Source organism: Alexandromys fortis, unplaced genomic scaffold (genome assembly GCF_014885135.2).
Source record: "Alexandromys fortis isolate MF-2015 unplaced genomic scaffold, M_Fortis_MF-2015_v1.1 scaffold_25, whole genome shotgun sequence".
NCBI lineage: Eukaryota > Metazoa > Chordata > Mammalia > Rodentia > Cricetidae > Alexandromys > Alexandromys fortis.
The window spans coordinates 1,604,619-1,622,100 of record NW_026067904.1 but is presented as its reverse complement, the minus strand read 5'-3'; the positions used below and the strand labels follow the sequence as shown (position 1 = coordinate 1,622,100).

The 17,482-nt window shown below is 40.0% G+C and overlaps 1 protein-coding gene across 10 annotated transcripts in view; it reads right to left on the bottom strand.

The window, feature by feature from the left end:
• Fam13b (family with sequence similarity 13 member B) overlaps positions 1 to 17,482 on the bottom strand; it is a 73,630-nt gene that overhangs the window by 20,181 nt on the left and 35,967 nt on the right. For 8 of the 10 annotated variants that reach the window (XM_050134964.1, XM_050134965.1, XM_050134963.1 and 5 more), the window contains 7 exons: positions 16,707 to 16,867; positions 16,026 to 16,158; positions 8,304 to 8,368; positions 6,049 to 6,097; positions 5,163 to 5,310; positions 2,140 to 2,205; positions 566 to 776 (listed from right to left, as the gene is read on the bottom strand). In XM_050134964.1, the coding sequence (XP_049990921.1) occupies positions 566 to 776; positions 2,140 to 2,205; positions 5,163 to 5,310; positions 6,049 to 6,097; positions 8,304 to 8,368; positions 16,026 to 16,158; positions 16,707 to 16,867 (833 nt within the window). The remainder of the gene's footprint in view (positions 1 to 565; positions 777 to 2,139; positions 2,206 to 5,162; positions 5,311 to 6,048; positions 6,098 to 8,303; positions 8,369 to 16,025; positions 16,159 to 16,706; positions 16,868 to 17,482) is intronic. The other 2 variants (XM_050134970.1, XM_050134966.1) reach the window with 1 other exon arrangement.

Here is a 17,482-nt window from a genome sequence, read left to right as displayed (position 1 = left end):
TTTTTCTCTCTCTCTCTCTCTCTCTCTCTCTCTCTCTCTCTCTCTCTCTCTCTCTCTCTCTCTCTCTCTCTCTCACACACACACACACACACACACACACACACACACACACACACAGAAAGAGTACAGAGGAGGTCAGAGACTGACTAGGCAGCAGTACCCTGGCCCACTCAGTGGCATGTCAGCTCCCTCTGGGAATAAGGTGCATTCTATGATGCTACAAGAGGATGCCAATACCACTATCTCCCTCCTACTTCCATGACAGTTGAGGAACCCAATTAAAATTAAGTTTCAATTAGAATAATGGGAACTAGTCAGCTTCTCCCCTTCAGAGTCTTGCATTCCAATTATGAATAAATAAATGAATGAGGACTGAACCATGAAGAAGTGCCTACAGTCTAACAGTAAACCCCAAGTACCACATAAACCTCAATAAATTCAAAATGCAACAACTAGGGAATTACAAAACATGCTCCAGGAATAGGGACAGCAGCTTTAAACTACAGGCCTAGCAGTACCTGTGTACAGAATAAGAACTGCCTCGCAAATACGTGACATCACGTACCTAGTGAAGGAAAGGGCCTTGGACGAGAAATCCAGTGTTTCTGGATCATGGAGGAAACGCTGGCTTTGCCCAAAATCTAAACTACGATGTGATAACACTGGAGGGCAGTCCTCTCCCAGGGGATGGTGAGTCATCCTTGCAGCCTGCGGAGACAGCTGCGCTTCTCCAGATTCTGAGTCCTCCTGCCAAGACTTAAATGCAGGAAACGGCTCTGTGAAACAAACACAAGGGCAGAATTAGGAGTGTCTTGAGTCTACAACATTATCTAGTGGGTTCATTTTATATATGTTTTGTTTATTAATACACACACACACATATATCTATATACTGGAAAACATCAACGCAAGAGACACTACAGCATATTCATAATGCTTGCTGGGGTTTAGAAATATCCAAGCTTCATTCTTGATAGCCTCTCATTAAGAGATTCACCTTAAATGCCTGAACCCAGTAACAAACCAAGAAAACACACTATTAAGTTTCTTAAATTTAATTCTAAAGATGTTATTCAATATAATACTAACTCAATAGTCTAAAGCTGTTACACAGAAAAACACCTTTTCAATATAAGTCTTAGAAACAGTGAACACTCAACACTCACTGGGTGTTTGAACTCTCTCACTATCAGATGGTATGTCTGGCTATGTTAAAATATGAAAGTTTTCCCCACACTACACAGAACTAATAAATGGAAGTTAACACTGTAAAAATTCTAATATTCGGAGTGAGAAGCCAATTTACCCTATTCACAATATGTAAAATAATATGAAAAAATGTTAGCAGTAGACATCAAAACAGTGATAATTACTTTCTGTTATGAGGTTCCTATAAACAGGATACACACACACACTTTAATCCCGAACAGTATTTAAGTGAGAATCAAACAGCAGTGGTCCTCCTTAAGCACATTTATTTCATCATCGCCATCCTGTATACTCTCCACTCAAGCCATGATAATACAGCTTATGCCTCTGCTCACATACACCATCTACAAATAGATGCCCAATACAACACTAACTTTAAACATCCTGGAGTGTGGGAGAGGAAGGGCTTCTTAGCTATATATTAGATTTAGAACTAAAATTTTAAATCTTGATGATACTGCTATTGTAAAATGCAAAACCTAATGGAACAATGAATTAGCATATCAAAATTTTAAGTTGTCCTTTTGATAGTAATTAAGACAACCACTTCAGCAATGTTGTTTAATGTTATGTAGCAGCCATTTAAAGCATTATCTTTTAACAGTTTTTAGAAAATGACTTAGCTTGCTTTTGAAACCTAGATCAGTTTGGTGACTAAAAGTTGGGTAACAAGTATGTGATCCCACAACAAACTCAGCAATACAGTGATTTCAAAGCAACCCTTGTACCTGTGTCCCAGCAAATGCACTAATAATGAACATTGAGAAATTACCACTTTTTAAGAAAAAAAATAACAAAAACATTTTTTTCTGAGCTTTTAACACAAGTTTTCCTAAGATTTGGGGACAGCAGGAGAAGGGCTAATAAAAAGACAGACAAAGTGACCCACAAAAAGGAAAAAAAAACTAAACTATGGTGAACCATACTTACCCTCCCCATCTCTCTGCAGATGCATTGTTTTGAAATCAATGAGGGGGAAAGTGATAAGGCATGATGCTAATAAAATGGAAAAAATGGCAAAAAACACTACAGTGAACACACAGCACAGGCAGAACAAACCATACACATAACACAAAGCCAAGGATACCAAAAACATTTCCCTAAGACCAGTTAGGCATTCTGCTCAAAAACATTGTGCAAAGAAATTACTAACCAAACTTTAACAAATATACATTTATATTTCATCAAGTAAGGCAAACCCAAAAATGGCTGTTATTAAATCTCAGAATCAGGATGAAGAACCGAGCCATCTTAGTCAGGTACACTTTGAAACCTTTCACTAAGACTGACAGAAAGAAAACAACTCTCTTAAAAGGCTGAGGGTGCCGGGCAGTGGCACTCGGAAGGCTGGAGGCAGGTGAATCTGTGGGAGTGGGAGGCCAGCCTGGTCTACAGAGCAAGTGCCAGAACAGGCTCCAAAGGTACAGGGAAACCCTGTCTTGAAGCCCACCCCAACACCCCCAAAAAATAAGTAAATAAAAGGCTGCGGGTATCACTAAGTGATGGAGTGCTTCTTGTTCTGTCCCCAGGACCAAAAGGGGAAAGTAACAAAAATCTCCCTTTGTTATGCGTCATGCTCCTTAAGAGACTTACTACTGAGGGAAAGATGATGTCCACCATTAAGACTTTTTGAGCAGCTACCACAAATCCACACTGGTTGTGATAGACATGTGCGACCTGCTTGCTGACTCTGCTCTGTTAACTATCCTGTGAGAAAAACAAAACCCCACTTACTAGGGAATAGAGAGAAGGGCCAGTTTGTGGAGTCATCCCCATTTCTCTACCAGACTCACAGCCAACAAACAAAATTGTTTATAGATTTCAAAGTACACAAAGCAAAAAAAAAAATTTAAGTTTTTTTTTTTAATATTCCAACACCTAATTGCAGAAAATCAATATTCACAGTTGTGGCAAAGTTAGAACAACATGACTAATGACAACCATTCTCCCAGGGTTAGGAAGTCACTCATCTATCCCCGGGCACTGAGTTTCTGGAAATGAGAAAGGGAACCACATGGGTTTATCATGACGATGAGTCGGATGGACAATGAAGCAGCCCATCAAACAACAGCAGGGCTTTTTCCTTTCTTCTAACAAGTTATATCTGAATTCTGACAGAGGGAAATACCCAGTATCAGGTTCTCTTTGAGAACCTCCAGAGAGCTGGAGCTAGAGAACCAGTCTCTCCAAACAATGGAAAATGCTCATTCTTCCATGTTAAAGGCAGGCCAGAGCCTCCAGGCGGAGACCGTGAGTGGTTATTTATTTGCGTCTCCTACTAGAAGAGACAAAAGGGTTTCACCAGTGTCCTACACTCATGTTCAGAGACCCCTTTCCTACCACAGTTCCTAGAGGTGCTCCTTTAGCCACCAATCCTTTGAAGTAATGGACATGTGATCTTCACCACCACCAGTATGCTAACTTTTCCTAACTCAAGGGAGCTTCTTTAAAGGTTCTGAATAAGTCAAACGGAAACCAACTAACTTCCTGATATAGTTTAAGTTAAGGTTCACAATCTAGAACTGGTGGGTAGGGGAGGATAACACTAAAAATTGGCACAAAGATTTGGTAGGAAGTTTTTAAAAATGACTGGACTTGGGATTAAAAACTAATAACAAAAACCTACATTGGTCAGGCGGCAAGAGGAACCCAGGGCATTGGCACCGCAGTTCCTTTGGTTATTGCTACTGTATGTCATCGAGTAACTTGCCAAAAGACAGTCTCAGGAGTCTATCCACATGATCAAAGACTGTGCTTAGGAATTCTGAGTTGTCTCACTTTCTCTTTACTAGGATGATTTAGGACTCATAAAGATTCATGGATCTAAAGTGGTTGCTTATTTTCCCCCTTCTCCAATATTTTAAAGTGGATAAAATACAGCAAGGGTAAAGGCATGCCCAACAGATCTGCACTGACACCTGCCACACTGCTGTGCATTATCCATGCCTTTCATTAGCCAGCTTCTTTTTACCAACTTCAAAGTGAACTGTAGAGTCTGGTATTTTTCCCAAGAAAAAACTTTAGTGTGTAAATAATTCACTTAAATTAAGCCCAATATTTGTTTACAACTTATGATTTTTCTTAATGTAAAACCTTTAGCAAAAATTCAGTGGACATTTTCTAAATTTAAAATATGATTATGCCCGCCGGGCAGTTGTGGCACATGCCTTTACTCCCAGCACTTGGGAGACAGAGGCAGGTGGATCACTGTGAGTTCAAGGTCAGCCTGGTCTACAAGAGCTAGTTCCAGGACAGGCTCCAAAGAAAAGCTACAGATAAACCCTGTCTCGAAAAACAGAAACAAACATATGCCCCAAAACAATATGCCCATGTTGCTTGTTAAATTTAAACTTCATTCCTTTGTGCAAACTATTTATGGTCTCCCTAAATACTTTTGTAATCTACAATCTTTGCTTAGAAGTACCCTTGAAGAATTAAAAAAAACTGATGATTATAAGAAAAGGTAGCAAAACACCCTGTTTAAACTGGTAGAATCATCAAAACTCTAATACACTGAACCTTCACAGACCAAGAAATGGTATCTGATTTAATAATTAACCAAATCTATTCTAGGGTTTTTATTTTTAATCAATTTTGATTTTTCTTTGAAGGAGGTACCTTGGGAAGTGGCTCAGAGATGGTCTCATGATACAGCCCAGGCTGATCCCCCAGATGCTGGGATTATAGGCATGCACCATTCCAGCGGTAGCACTCATTCTCAAAGCGAATCATATAGTTACATTCTACTCATGAAAGAACTGTCCTTCTATTATGATTGAGGAAACAAAACAAAACCCCAAAAAGCAAAAACAACAAACTTCATTTGTTTTCAAGAGAAAAGAGAGCAGGATGACAAACACTGTCCAGAACTGGGCAGGTATCTCATCACTGCTTTGGGTTACTTCAATTACAAATAAAGGTATCAGGAAATTAAAATGTTTAGGTAGAATTACCTTCCCACTTATCACCATCAGAAACATTCTTCAGATCTAAATGAGCGACCTGTACACATGCTGCTTCTCCTTGAACACCACCACTCTGACCGTCCGTTACTTCTGATTCCGTGTTGGCATTCAAATCATGGATCTTGCTACTAGAATCCTGCATTTTAAAATAAAGAATGCATTTCATAACCATGACGCTTTTTATAACTGGCTCAGACACAATCAGCACACAAATATCCCTATGTATTTTTCATTACTTTATTGTGCCAACAAAGCTAACCGTCCGTTTCTGCATGCGTGCATGCAGATGCTTGCTTGCACTTATGTTATGCACACCATGTGTGTGCCTAGTGCCAAAGGAGGCCAGAAGATGGTATCAGATCCCCCAAAACTGGACTAACAGATGAGTCACCAAGTGTGGGTGCTGAGAATCAAAGCCAGGCCCTCTGGAAGAGGAGTCAGTGTTTTGTTTCTTTTTTTAAGGTTTGTATAAATTTTATGTCTATGAATGCTTTGTTGGCTTATATGCCTGCACACCAGAAGACAGCATCAGATTCCATTATAGATGGCTGCAAGCAAACATGTGGTTTCCGGGAATTGAATTCAGGACCTCTAGAAGAGCACAGCAGCCAGAGCAGCCATCTCTCCAGGTACAAGCAAACTACATTCAAACATAAATTTGCATTTTATAATGTCTTACTAGGAAACCAAGTTTCGATTTCAAATTTAGTAAAGTTTTTCATAACCCACAATCTTGTAATCATATTAATTGCTGCTTAACTAAAACACACATGACTCTTTTAACTTATCCAATGCAAGAATTAGGGGCTAGACATAACTGATACATGAATCTAAGCAACATTTTTAAGAACTATAATATAAAGATAGTTCTTACCAGAATCAAGTGTGGCAATTTATCACTGTCACATAACACATATTCCTTCCTAAAAACACAAGTATAGTTATTAGCATCTGAAGACTAAAAAGGTAACTGCTATTATTACCTCTTACCTAAACTCTTCTCTTCCCCAATATAGTTAGCGTTTAAAATTGAAGAGGAAAGTGACAACAGGGCATATGCCCATTCTTTGGAGCCCTATATCTGAAAATCACACAATACTGCAAAGATCCACAGACTCACTTCAGGTTTGGAAAAATTAAACGATATTCTCCACCACTCCGTCCCCACAAAAGACCACCCCCAAAAGAAAAATCTCTATGAAAGGAAAATTAAAAACCGCAATACAGAAGCCAGTGAGAAGTGATACATATTGGATAAAGAATCCATAAAATAAATATTTAAAAAATATTAAAAATTCTGACCAACAGGTTTATTCTCTCCAAGGATCTGTTCTTGAAGGCTATCACTATCACAGGAAGTTACTGCTTCTTAAACCCTCACCACAAACATAACCTCACCTAATACATAACATTAAAAAAAAAAAAGAAAAGAAAAGAAAAACCTCATTCACCTTTTACTTCTCCAGAAAAATGAAACCCTGTGTAAGAACCATATTGTAAGCTGTCACAAATGATCCCTACCCTCTTTGGTCAGTCAACAAAGTATCTGTTATTAATAGAGTAGCTATCAATACACCCACAGTGGGAAATGTTCCTCAAAGAGATCTGTGCCAATTTGTTATAAATATACCTAAGTGCTACTTTTAAGTGGTCATAATAGGTGGTGAGCACTTGGAAGACAAGCCTTGATTTAAACACAAGAAGCTAATTCCTTATATAAGTATCTTATCTTTGGTGGCCTGAGAAATAAACTTAATTCTCTGACAAGCTTTTTTTTGGGGGGGGGGGGTCAAGACAGGGTTTCAGGGTTTTACTGTGTAGCCCTGGCTGACCTGGAACTCACTCTGTTGACCAGGCTGGCTCAAACTCAGAGATCCGCCTGCCTGTTTCTCAAGTGCTGGGATTAAAGGTGTGCACCATCATCGCTTCAAGACTTTCTTTTATTTAGGGTTGGAGCAAATTGTAGGATAAGTTAGATTCACTCTCAAAGACTCACTTTGAAATACCTAATTATCTAAATCTGAAAAGCATAAGTATTAACCATGTAAAATGTAATCCACCTAACCAAAGTACTCTAGATCTACAAGTTCGCTAACCTAGACATGAGTTGAAGAGCAAAGAGCTTTCCAAAAAGACTGGGTCCTCACTAAATGGATACTTATTGTTCTACCATATCCCGATGTCATCACTCTGGGGATGCCTGTTAATCTTATATCTTCAGCCCATAGCTCCAAAATTCCCTGGGCTGGAAGAGGATCAGTCCTGCCTCCTGAAAGGAAGCACAAGGAGCTCCGTAAGCAGGAAATCTGTGGACCTTCAGAGTATGAGGACACTCCAGAGACATGGCTCCAAAGAATTTACTTACCCACCAACAGCAGGTTCCTACTCACAATTAAGTACAACATCATTAACAAAACTTTACCTGACCAACAGGCTATCAGTAAATCAGTAATGTTCTATCAGAACGCTCATTCCTGTCGTTTTCAGAACATCAAATCAGCTCCACTAAGAATGGAAGAATCTACTTCTTGGCAGCTTGGGACAGACGGCTGCAAAGGGCAGCAAGAGCCAAGTGACTGGAAAAGCCTTCTGTCCACTGACTGAGACTCTGTTCTTCCTCAAAGGGACTCTGCATCTGATGCTTCTCATTATCTCAGACATCTTGTAGAGATGGGGGTGAACAAGCACCAAATGGGCAAGGTTATTCTTGGACACAGTAACAGGGACAAAGAAACTATCCCACACTTATTCACTGAAGTAAGTACTCTATAGATTTTTGGTTGGCTGGCCACAGTTCCCAAACTATCAGTTAACTCACAGACATGTCCATTTACAATATCAATAAATTCTAATTTTTTTATAAATCAAAGTTTTTGTCGTCTCTAAGAAGGTTGTGTTCTCTCTGAATAATGCATGTTCATAATTGATGGTGGTCTGCAGCTGAGAAAGTCTACTTGTGCCTCTTAATATATTCTAATCTACCACTAAAATAAAAGGCCTGATTTTCTTTCTAAGATTACCCAAACTGTGTGCTATCATGGATATATTCACCCAAAGTTCTCAACCAAAAACCTGTGAAAAGGTTGTTCCAATTCTCAAAACGATTTATCAGCAACAATAAAGGCTTACCTCTCGTGACGGCCATCTTCACTGTCTCCGTGGTCACTACAAGGCTCTAACAGTACACCTGCAGACTAACAGAAGAACACGGCTGTCTACCAGCTCCCACAGTCACAGTAGAGAGACGTCAGATGACAAATTAGCAACCATCCCTTCTCCACTACTGTAACAGTCTTAGGAACTGGCAGTTTCTGTACACAAAACTTAACCTCCCTCAAACCTGAACTTTTTTCTCCCCTTTTTCTTTGTTTATTTTTTATTTTTCAAGACAGGGTTTCTCTATAGCTTTGGTGCCTGTCCTGGAACTCTGTATACCAGGCTGGCCTCAAACTCACAGAGATCCCCCTGCCTCCCGAGCACTGGGATTAAAGGTGTGCCCCACCATCACTCGACCCAAAATGTGAAATATATTAAGTACTTGCAGGGACCTTGTTTTTCTGTTTTTCTATCTCCTTGTAAGCAATAATCACTAGTATCTTCTTTCCTTAGAATTCTCTCCTCCAAAAATTATGGTGCTGGTTCAATGGTAGAGTACTTGCCTAGCAGAGCAAGGGCTCTGGCTTGGGTACATTTGAAATAGCAACTTCTTTCCATACTGGAGGCAGGGGGTGGGGGGCACTTGAGCCTCAGAAGCAAAGAAGAATCTACTCTTCAATGAATTTACAAATTAAAAATGATCCAAGAGAACTAGGTGTGGGGGCACATGCCTATAATCTCAACACTCAAGAATCAGAGACAGGCCGGGCAATGGTGGCACACGCCTTTAATCCCAGCACTCGGGAGGCAGAGGCAGGCGGATCTCTGTGAGTTCGAGACCAGCCTGGTCTACAAGAGCTAGTTCCAGGACAGGCTCCAAAACCACAGAGAAACCCTGTCTCGAAAAAACAAAACAAAACAAAAAAAGAATCAGAGACAGGAAGACTCAAAATCTGAGCTCCTCCTGCTCTACAGACCAGCCTAAGCTACATGAAGGACCAAGTCTCCAAAGTATAATACAACTCCTTTCAATATTACAACGTGCAAAAACATTTTCATATTCTTGATAATCTGCAAAAATCAACAAAAACTTTAATTCTTAAGACTCTTCTTAAATTCTTAATTTTTAAATTCATATTAGTATGTGTTTGTATGGCGCACACACGACAGCACATATGTAAAGATCAGAGGACAAATTTTAGGAACTGTGTCTCTCCCTCCACTGTGGGTTATGTGGACTGAATTGACAGGCTTGTGTGGCAAGTACTTATCCACTGACCATCTTGGCAACCTTCTTAGATTCTTAAGAATACATTTTGTTTGGCATGAAAAGTGCCTGACTGTGTGAAAAAACTAAATCTCCATGAGGCTGAACTGTTTCCTACTCTCTAATCCAATCCACTCTACAGCAGCATACTGAATACAAGAGCAAATATGAAAATCCTCTAGGCAGGCATTAGTTATATTTATAAACATAAAACAATGCAACCTCCCAAATTAAAACATTTAATGAGAAGTTATTTTTAAAAAAAAAGTGGGGTCTGGGGGAACAGGTTAGCTAACAGAGTGCTTCTCTGCAAGCGTAAAAAGACCAGGCCCAGCAGTGCACATCTGTAAGCCCAGCAATGGGAAGGCTGAGACAAGAGGATCCACTGGGCTAACCAGCCAGCAAATCTACCAAAGTGGCAAGCCTCAGGCTCAGCAAAAGACTGTCTCAAAAAATAAGGCAGAGGGCTGGAGAGATGGTTCAGAGGTTAAGAGCATTGCTTGCTCTTCCAAAGGTCCTGAGTTCAATTCCCAGCAACCACATGGTGGCTCACAACCATCTGTAATGGGGTCTGGTGCCCTCTTCTGGCCTGAAGGCATACACACAGAATATTGTATGCATAATAAATAAACATTTAAAAAAAAAGGCAGAGAATAATGAGGAAACATGATGCCAACCTTTGGCCTCCACATACATTTGCACACATGTGCACCCACACACTCGGATGGATGCATGGATGCAAACATAATGGAACCCATAGTCCTAACTATTCAGGGGACTATACCAAGCCCAAGCTGAACATAAATTCAAGGTAAACTGGGCAACATACTGAGATCTTACTTCAAAGAAGAAGTGAGGGAGGGGAAAACACCCTATTAATATTATGGGGGGGGGGGTTGGGGGGCTGGAGAGGTGCCTCAGTGGTTAGCTCTGGCTGCTACTGCAAAATAAGAAAGAAAGAGAGAGAGAGAGCGAGAAAGAGAGAGAAAATAGAAAAGAAAAAATGGGGTTCAATTTCCAGCATCCATAAGGTAGTTCACAACTCTAACTTGAGTTCCAGGGTATTTGTCGCCCTCTTCTGGCCTCCAAAAGCACTACACACACATCATGCATATACATACATACACGCAGGCAGACAGCATACACATAAACACCCATACACATAAAACAAAAATAAAATGATATTATGAATAAATTTATTCTTAATAAATTATTTTAAAACTAGTCAATTTTTACTAGTATAATAAATACTGATATACTCATATTTAAAAAATTATCTCTAAGGGGGCTGGAGAGATGGCTCAGTGGTTAGGAGCACTGACTGCTCTTCCAGAGGTCCTGAGTTCAATTCCCAGCAACCACATGATGGCTCACAACCATCCATAATGAGATCTGGCGCTCTCTTCTGGCCTGCAAGCATACATGTAGACAGAACACTGTATACTAAATAAATAAATAAACTTTAAAAGAAATTATCTCTAAGATGTTTCAACAAGTTTTAAGAGATAAATAAACTCAGTGTGAAAACCAATGATCTAAAAATCAAATGTTATCATGAAAGTAGATATACGTTCTCAAAAGTTTCTAGGTCATAGGCCTATGTATTAGTTCAAAGCCTGAAGAATCAGGACAAGCCAAGACCTAGAGCTGACAGGCCCCTGCTAAGAAGTGTAAACTCACAAGCAGGTCTCAGCAGGGTGGGAAAATAAATCCAAATCTAAGATAGAAGAGAAACAGCTGCAAGCCTCAGAAGCCCCATTCCATAGCATACATCAGGGATGGGAGGAGATGAACTGTCCCCCCCTTTCCCTGAAGTTCCTGACCCCATCCCCACCCCTAACCAGGCATGCATCCTGTAGTAGCCCAGTCCTTCCTTTTGTTACCACTGCACATCTCACTCGAGTGCCCACACAAAACAAGATCCTGTTCCTTCCACCTTAGTCTGGCCTCACACCTATCTCTCAATCCAGCTAGCTCTCTGCTTCCCCACCACTAGGCACTTGAAAATAAATCAGTATTTTATATGCCTTAGTTGTTAAGACAGAATTTAAAAACTAAACTTTGCTGGGCATAGTGGTATATATCTTTATCCCAGCACTCGGGAAGCAGAGGCAGGCAGACCTCTGTGAGTTTGAGACCAGCCTGGTCTGCAGAGTGAGTTCCAGGATAGTCAGAGCACACAGTTAAGCAAACTATCCCACCACCAGCTCTTAATCTATATTTTCACTTACCTTGAAATAACAGAGACAATACAAAGATTAACAGAAGTAATATCCATATGTCCTATAGCCATATTTTTTTTAAAATTCCTTTCTTTCTTTGAGACAAGGCCTAACCTACACTAGCCTTCAACTGAAGAGGCTCCTGTTTCAAGAGTGCTAGATTGCAGGAATGAGTTAAGAAAGAATGGGAGGCAGAAGCAGGAGGATTTCTGGGTTCAAGGCCAGTTTGGTCTACAGAGTGAGTTCCAGGTCAGCAAGGGCTACACAGAGAAACTCTGTCCCAAAAATATTTTTAAGAAGGGAAAGAGTGAGGAATAAAACAACTCCTGGCAATTTTATTATAAAGGGAAGCAGATATACAGAGATGTAGCTAAACTATAAAGCTTCTTCCTTGAACATGGGGAATGGGGAAGGAGTCTAAAATGTTTTATCCTGGAGCTGGAGAGGTGGCTCAGTGGTTAAGAGCACCGGATACTCTTTCAATGGGCTAGGGCTCAATTCCCAGCACACACAGGGCAGCCTACATTGTGGATATTATTTTAAGGTGTGTTGCTTTTGTTTATGCTGCATTTGTTTAACTCTGTGAAGCTGTGATTCGTTGCTTGCCTAAAACACCTGATGGTCTAATAAAGAGCTGAGTGGCCCAACAGAAAGGCAAGATGAAGGATAGGCGGGGCAGACAGAGTATAAATAGGAGAAATCCAGAAGAGGAGGGAGCAATGAGAAGGAGATGAGGACACCAGCAAGCCATGGGGAGGGAAGTAAAGTAAGATATACAGAAATAGAGAAAAACAAAAGCCCAGAGGCAAAAGTTAGACAGGATAATTTAAGGTAGGACAAGCTGGCTAGAAGCAAGCCAAGCTAAGCTAAGATCAGGCACTCATAACTAAAAATAACTCTCAGTGTGTGATTTATTTGGAAGCTGAGTGGCAGGCCCCCCAGAAAAGCAAAGAGTAAACATCACACAACACTTTGGCATTCCAACATGGGCCTGAATTTTCATGTAGCACCTCAGAAAGCGGAAAATAAAAAATAAAGACGCTGCTCCTTTAAGAGGAGCTGCTGTTGTTTAACAGGCAGTGCTAAATAGAAACTAGAAACTGCAAGCTAAGCAAAAACTGCTTGTGGTTTCCACAACTCCGACCAGTGCGCAAGCTTTGGGCTTGGCTTTCACAACCCAATCTGAGAAGTGGGCAGAGCCAGCTGCAAAAGCATGCTGAGGTTCCAGGTGTAGCGTAACAGTCTGAAGTTTGCTCCTGTGATCAAAAAAGGCTAAAAGAGATGCAGTAGGGCTGGAGAGATGGCTCAGTGGTTAAGAGCATTGCCTGCTCTTCCAAAGGTCCTGAGTTCAATTCCCAGCAACCACGTGTGCTCACAACCATCTGTAATGAGATTTGGTGCCCTCTTCTGGCCTGCAGGGATGCATGCAGGCAGAACACTGAATACATAATAAATAAATCTTAAAAAGAGAGAGAGAGATGCAGTAAAAGAGGTCAGACAGAAAAAAACCTCTTCACAGGTTCCAGTGTGTTTTACACTGGGCGTAGGCTTAAGAAAGAAAATGGGTATAGGTCATCATAGATAAAAAATAATAAAGTCTTTAAAGAGAGAATAAAAGTAATGTAAAAGAAAAAAGCCACATAAAGATGGGAAACACAGGGAGTCTGGACCCTGTATAGTATTGTGTTCACTTTGAATTTTTTGATTGCTGTGAAAATAAACCAGCCTAGATTTTAAGAATGCCTTAACTTTTAAAAAAAGTCAAAAGTGTATTTGTCAAATGGAAATCAAAAATGCTTTGGAGAAGAGATTTTGCTTTTGTTTCCACAGGAAACAATAGGTTGTGCGTTTGTTCCATGAAACACGATTAATAAAAACTCAAGAGAAAAATTGAGGTTCAACCTGAAGATCTAAAAAGCAAAACAGTCAGACTGGCTCAACCTCAGTCCAAAATGGTGATCCTGCCTCCAGGACTCTCAGAATGAGACTGTGTCTGGGAGCTGTCTCCTCCCTAGTTCTGGGATTAAAGGTGTACACCACTGGGATTAAAGGCACGCGCCACCTGATTTCTATGGCAACTAGTGTGGCTACTGGGATTAAAGGTATACGTCAGCCCTTCCTGGTCTGCAAGGCTGGCCAGTGTGGCTATTATACTTTTCCGATCCCCAGGCAAGCTTTATTTATTAAAATACAATTGAAATGCCACTACAGTTCCAGGTTGATTTGGATCTGGTTTGATCAGGGGCGCTAGCTCCTGAAACTTGACAGGTGATGTCTATTAACAAAGGTTATAACTGGTCTTCCCAGGACTTGGCCGTTATCTCAGATTTTCTCTCTGGGACCCTAAAAATACTTCACCCACATTCAAGAGGAAGCAGTCTAGAGAACACAAGTCCACATTCCCAAGACAAAAGGGGGTGTGGGTGGTCTTTGGTTACCTTGTAGGTCAGGAATATTTCTTATATTTAGGGGAATATAAGATAAAAACTTCAGAAGGATAAGGGAACCACCAGAGAACCAGGAACAGAATAAGAAAAACAGATCTGTCTAATACAGAAGTTCACGAACGTAAGAAATTTCACAACACCTTTATTTACTTCTCCATATCTTAATCTTGTACTAGATATTACTTTATCATTTCCTATAGGGAAGTAAAAAGCAGCTCAGAAGCTCTGTAACTTAACCAAAGTCATAAAGCTAGTAAAAAGTAAAAATAGGGGCTGGAAAAATTGCTCAGTGGTTAAGAACTCCCTACTGCTCTTCCACAAGGCCTGAGTTCAATCCCCAACACCCACATCAGGCAGCTCACAACTGTCTGTAACTTTAGCTCCAAGAAGATCTAAACTGGCTTCTATGGGCAATAAACATCTCAACCCACAAACATACACATAATTAAAACTTAAATCTTCAGGAAAAAAATGTGGTAGTTCATGCTTGCAATCAGAGCACTAATCAAACGGATTGTTTTGTGACTGCGGCCCATTTCTACATACAAAAGAAAAAATATCAAAGCATGACAGCACATACTCAAGAGGCAAAAGGATTTAAGTTTAGGGACGACATTAAAAGGAAAGACGGAAAAGATGGATAAGTGTGACAACTCTAAGCTGTTTCTACACCTACTTTTCTATATGATTTACAATGGTAACATACTGAAGAAAACAACCTTATGTACTCATTTATTTAAAAGTGTTAAAAATGCCAGGTATGGAGGTATACACCTTTAATCCCAGCACTCAAGAAGCAGAGGCAGATTTCTCCGAGTGCCATCCTGGTTTAGCTAGTGAGTTACAGGCCAGCCAGAGCTACACAGTGAGACCATGTTTCAAAAAGACTAAATAAATGTGTTAAGATATGTCTTTTAAAAGTATAGTTCAGATGCTGCTTTTATACTTTTCTTTTTTTTAAAATGTTTATTTATTTATTATGTATATAATATTCTGTCTGTGTGTATGCCTGCAGGCCAGAAGAGGGCACCAGACCCCATTACAGATGGTTGTGAGCCACCATGTGGTTGCTGGGAATTGAACTCAGGACCTTTGGAAGAGCAAGCAATGCTCCCAACTTCTGAGCCATCTCTCCAGCCCAAAGACTTTTTTTTTATACTTTTCTTTTTCAGACCTAGGTACCAAATGCAGAAACTCTCACAATGCAGGCAGATTCTATACTGCTGACATACAGACCCAGCTCCTAGGTTTGCACTAAATTATTTTTTTAAAGAAAATTATACTTCTCAAGCCGGGCGATGGTGGAAGAAGAAGAAGAAGGAGGAGAAGGAGGAGGAGGAGAAGGAGGAGAAGGAGGAGAAGGAGGAGAAGGAGGAGAAGGAGGAGAAGGAGGAGAAGGAGAAGAAGAAGAAGAAGAAGAAGAAGAAGAAGAAGAAGAAGAAGAAGAAGAAGAAGAAGAAGAAGAAGAAGAAGAAGAAGAAGAAGAAGAAGAAGAAAATTATGCAGTGGTTTATGCAGCAGCACCAACAATTCAAGTGTTCACAGGTTTCTGCAATTGCAGATCTTTAGCACTCTGAACTTGCATACAACACAGGCCTCTCAGACATTACTCTGAGCTGACTGCTTTAGAAAGTAACACAAGATTAAAATAATAAAAATAAGATGCTTTACACTTTTCTCTAACATGATTCCTAAATTCTACAGAGAATTTATGTTCTTAGGCATTTACAACACAGACAAGTATGTCAGCAGAATTACTAACTTTTGTTATCAAAGAAACACATGGGACAGTCAGAATGATGTTTCCAGCATTTCTTACCTGATTCTTTTTCTGATCCTCAAATATATAATCTTGCTGCATGACTTCATTATCTGCGGCAGTAACAGCCACAGGCTTTGAACACTTTATGTTACCATCACTGGAATTAGCAGTATGAGCAGCAGCATCAACCCTAGTAAGATTTTTTTAAAAGTCAGGATCAGGCCTTTGAAGCAATCAGATAACAATCATGACCTATGTTGGCTGTGGTGGCACAAGTCCGTAATCCTGCAGTAAAGTAACTAAGTCGGTCAACTCAATCACAGTACTGCCATCTCTAGAAACTCTATTTCAAAGTTCTAAAATTTTAACCAAACCCAACTAACTAGCTAGCATAAAAACAAACTCTAAGGAAAATATACACGAGGCTTTACTTCTGAGAAACGTGGAACACTGGTAAATGAAAATCCCTTAATGGCTTTTAGTTTTCTTTTTGCTCTTTTTTTTTTTTCCTGAGAAAGGGTCTTACTATATACAACCTGCACTGTCTGGCCTCCTCGTCCTGCCTCTCAAATGCTGGGATTGCAGGGGAACACGCTTGCTAGCTAATTCTCCAACACTAACTGTAGCCCCCGCTATGCCAAGCTCAGCCTCACAAAGCAGTGCTTTGGTGTTTGGTGCCTGAGTCTACAGTGAGAATGAAACACTCAGAAGCTAAAGATGCTCAGCTGAGGTCTTTACCTTGCCGACGCCGTAACACTGTCTGGTTCCAGGGTGTTCTCAGGCATCCTCAGCTGCAACCCCTCTGGCATGTCAGCTGCCTTTTCTACACCTTCCTCTGGAAGTTCTTCTATATGTTCCAGCTTTTCATCTTCCTCTTCTTCCTCAGAAAGCCCATTAACCTACATAAAAAGGAACTTCAGGATTAAATTTAATAAAGCTTTTAAAAGTCTTACTCTAAAAAATACTGTAAATACAAGGAACTCATTTTAAATTTCATTTCCTAATACGAATTTCTTCTCTAAAGTGTCAACTTTTTTATATCGAAATAAAATTGTAGAACGGGAAAACATATACCTAACATGCACAAGATCCCAGTTTCACTCCCTAACACTACAAAACTAAATAACAATAAAAAGTAAACAAGTGTATAAACAAGAACAATGCAACTACTTAATTTTGCTTATGTCAAACAGCATTTCGATGCATGATAAATATGAATAATGTTATAACCTATGAAAAAGCCTGCACTTAACAGTAAGAATGTTTTCACTGGGCCTAGCAGTACACGCCTGCAATTCCAGTACCAGGGAGATGTCGGGAGAATCTCTACAAGCTCCACTGGCCAGAACTACACAGACGACCTGTCTCAAAATGAATTTTTTAAAGCTTCATTTTCTAACCACTTTTATATATCTAGTAATTTCCTAATTAATCTTACAAATCTAACACGAAAGACTTCCAGTTCCTTTCTACACTTTCTAAGGATATTAAATAATTCATCTTAATATTAAGTA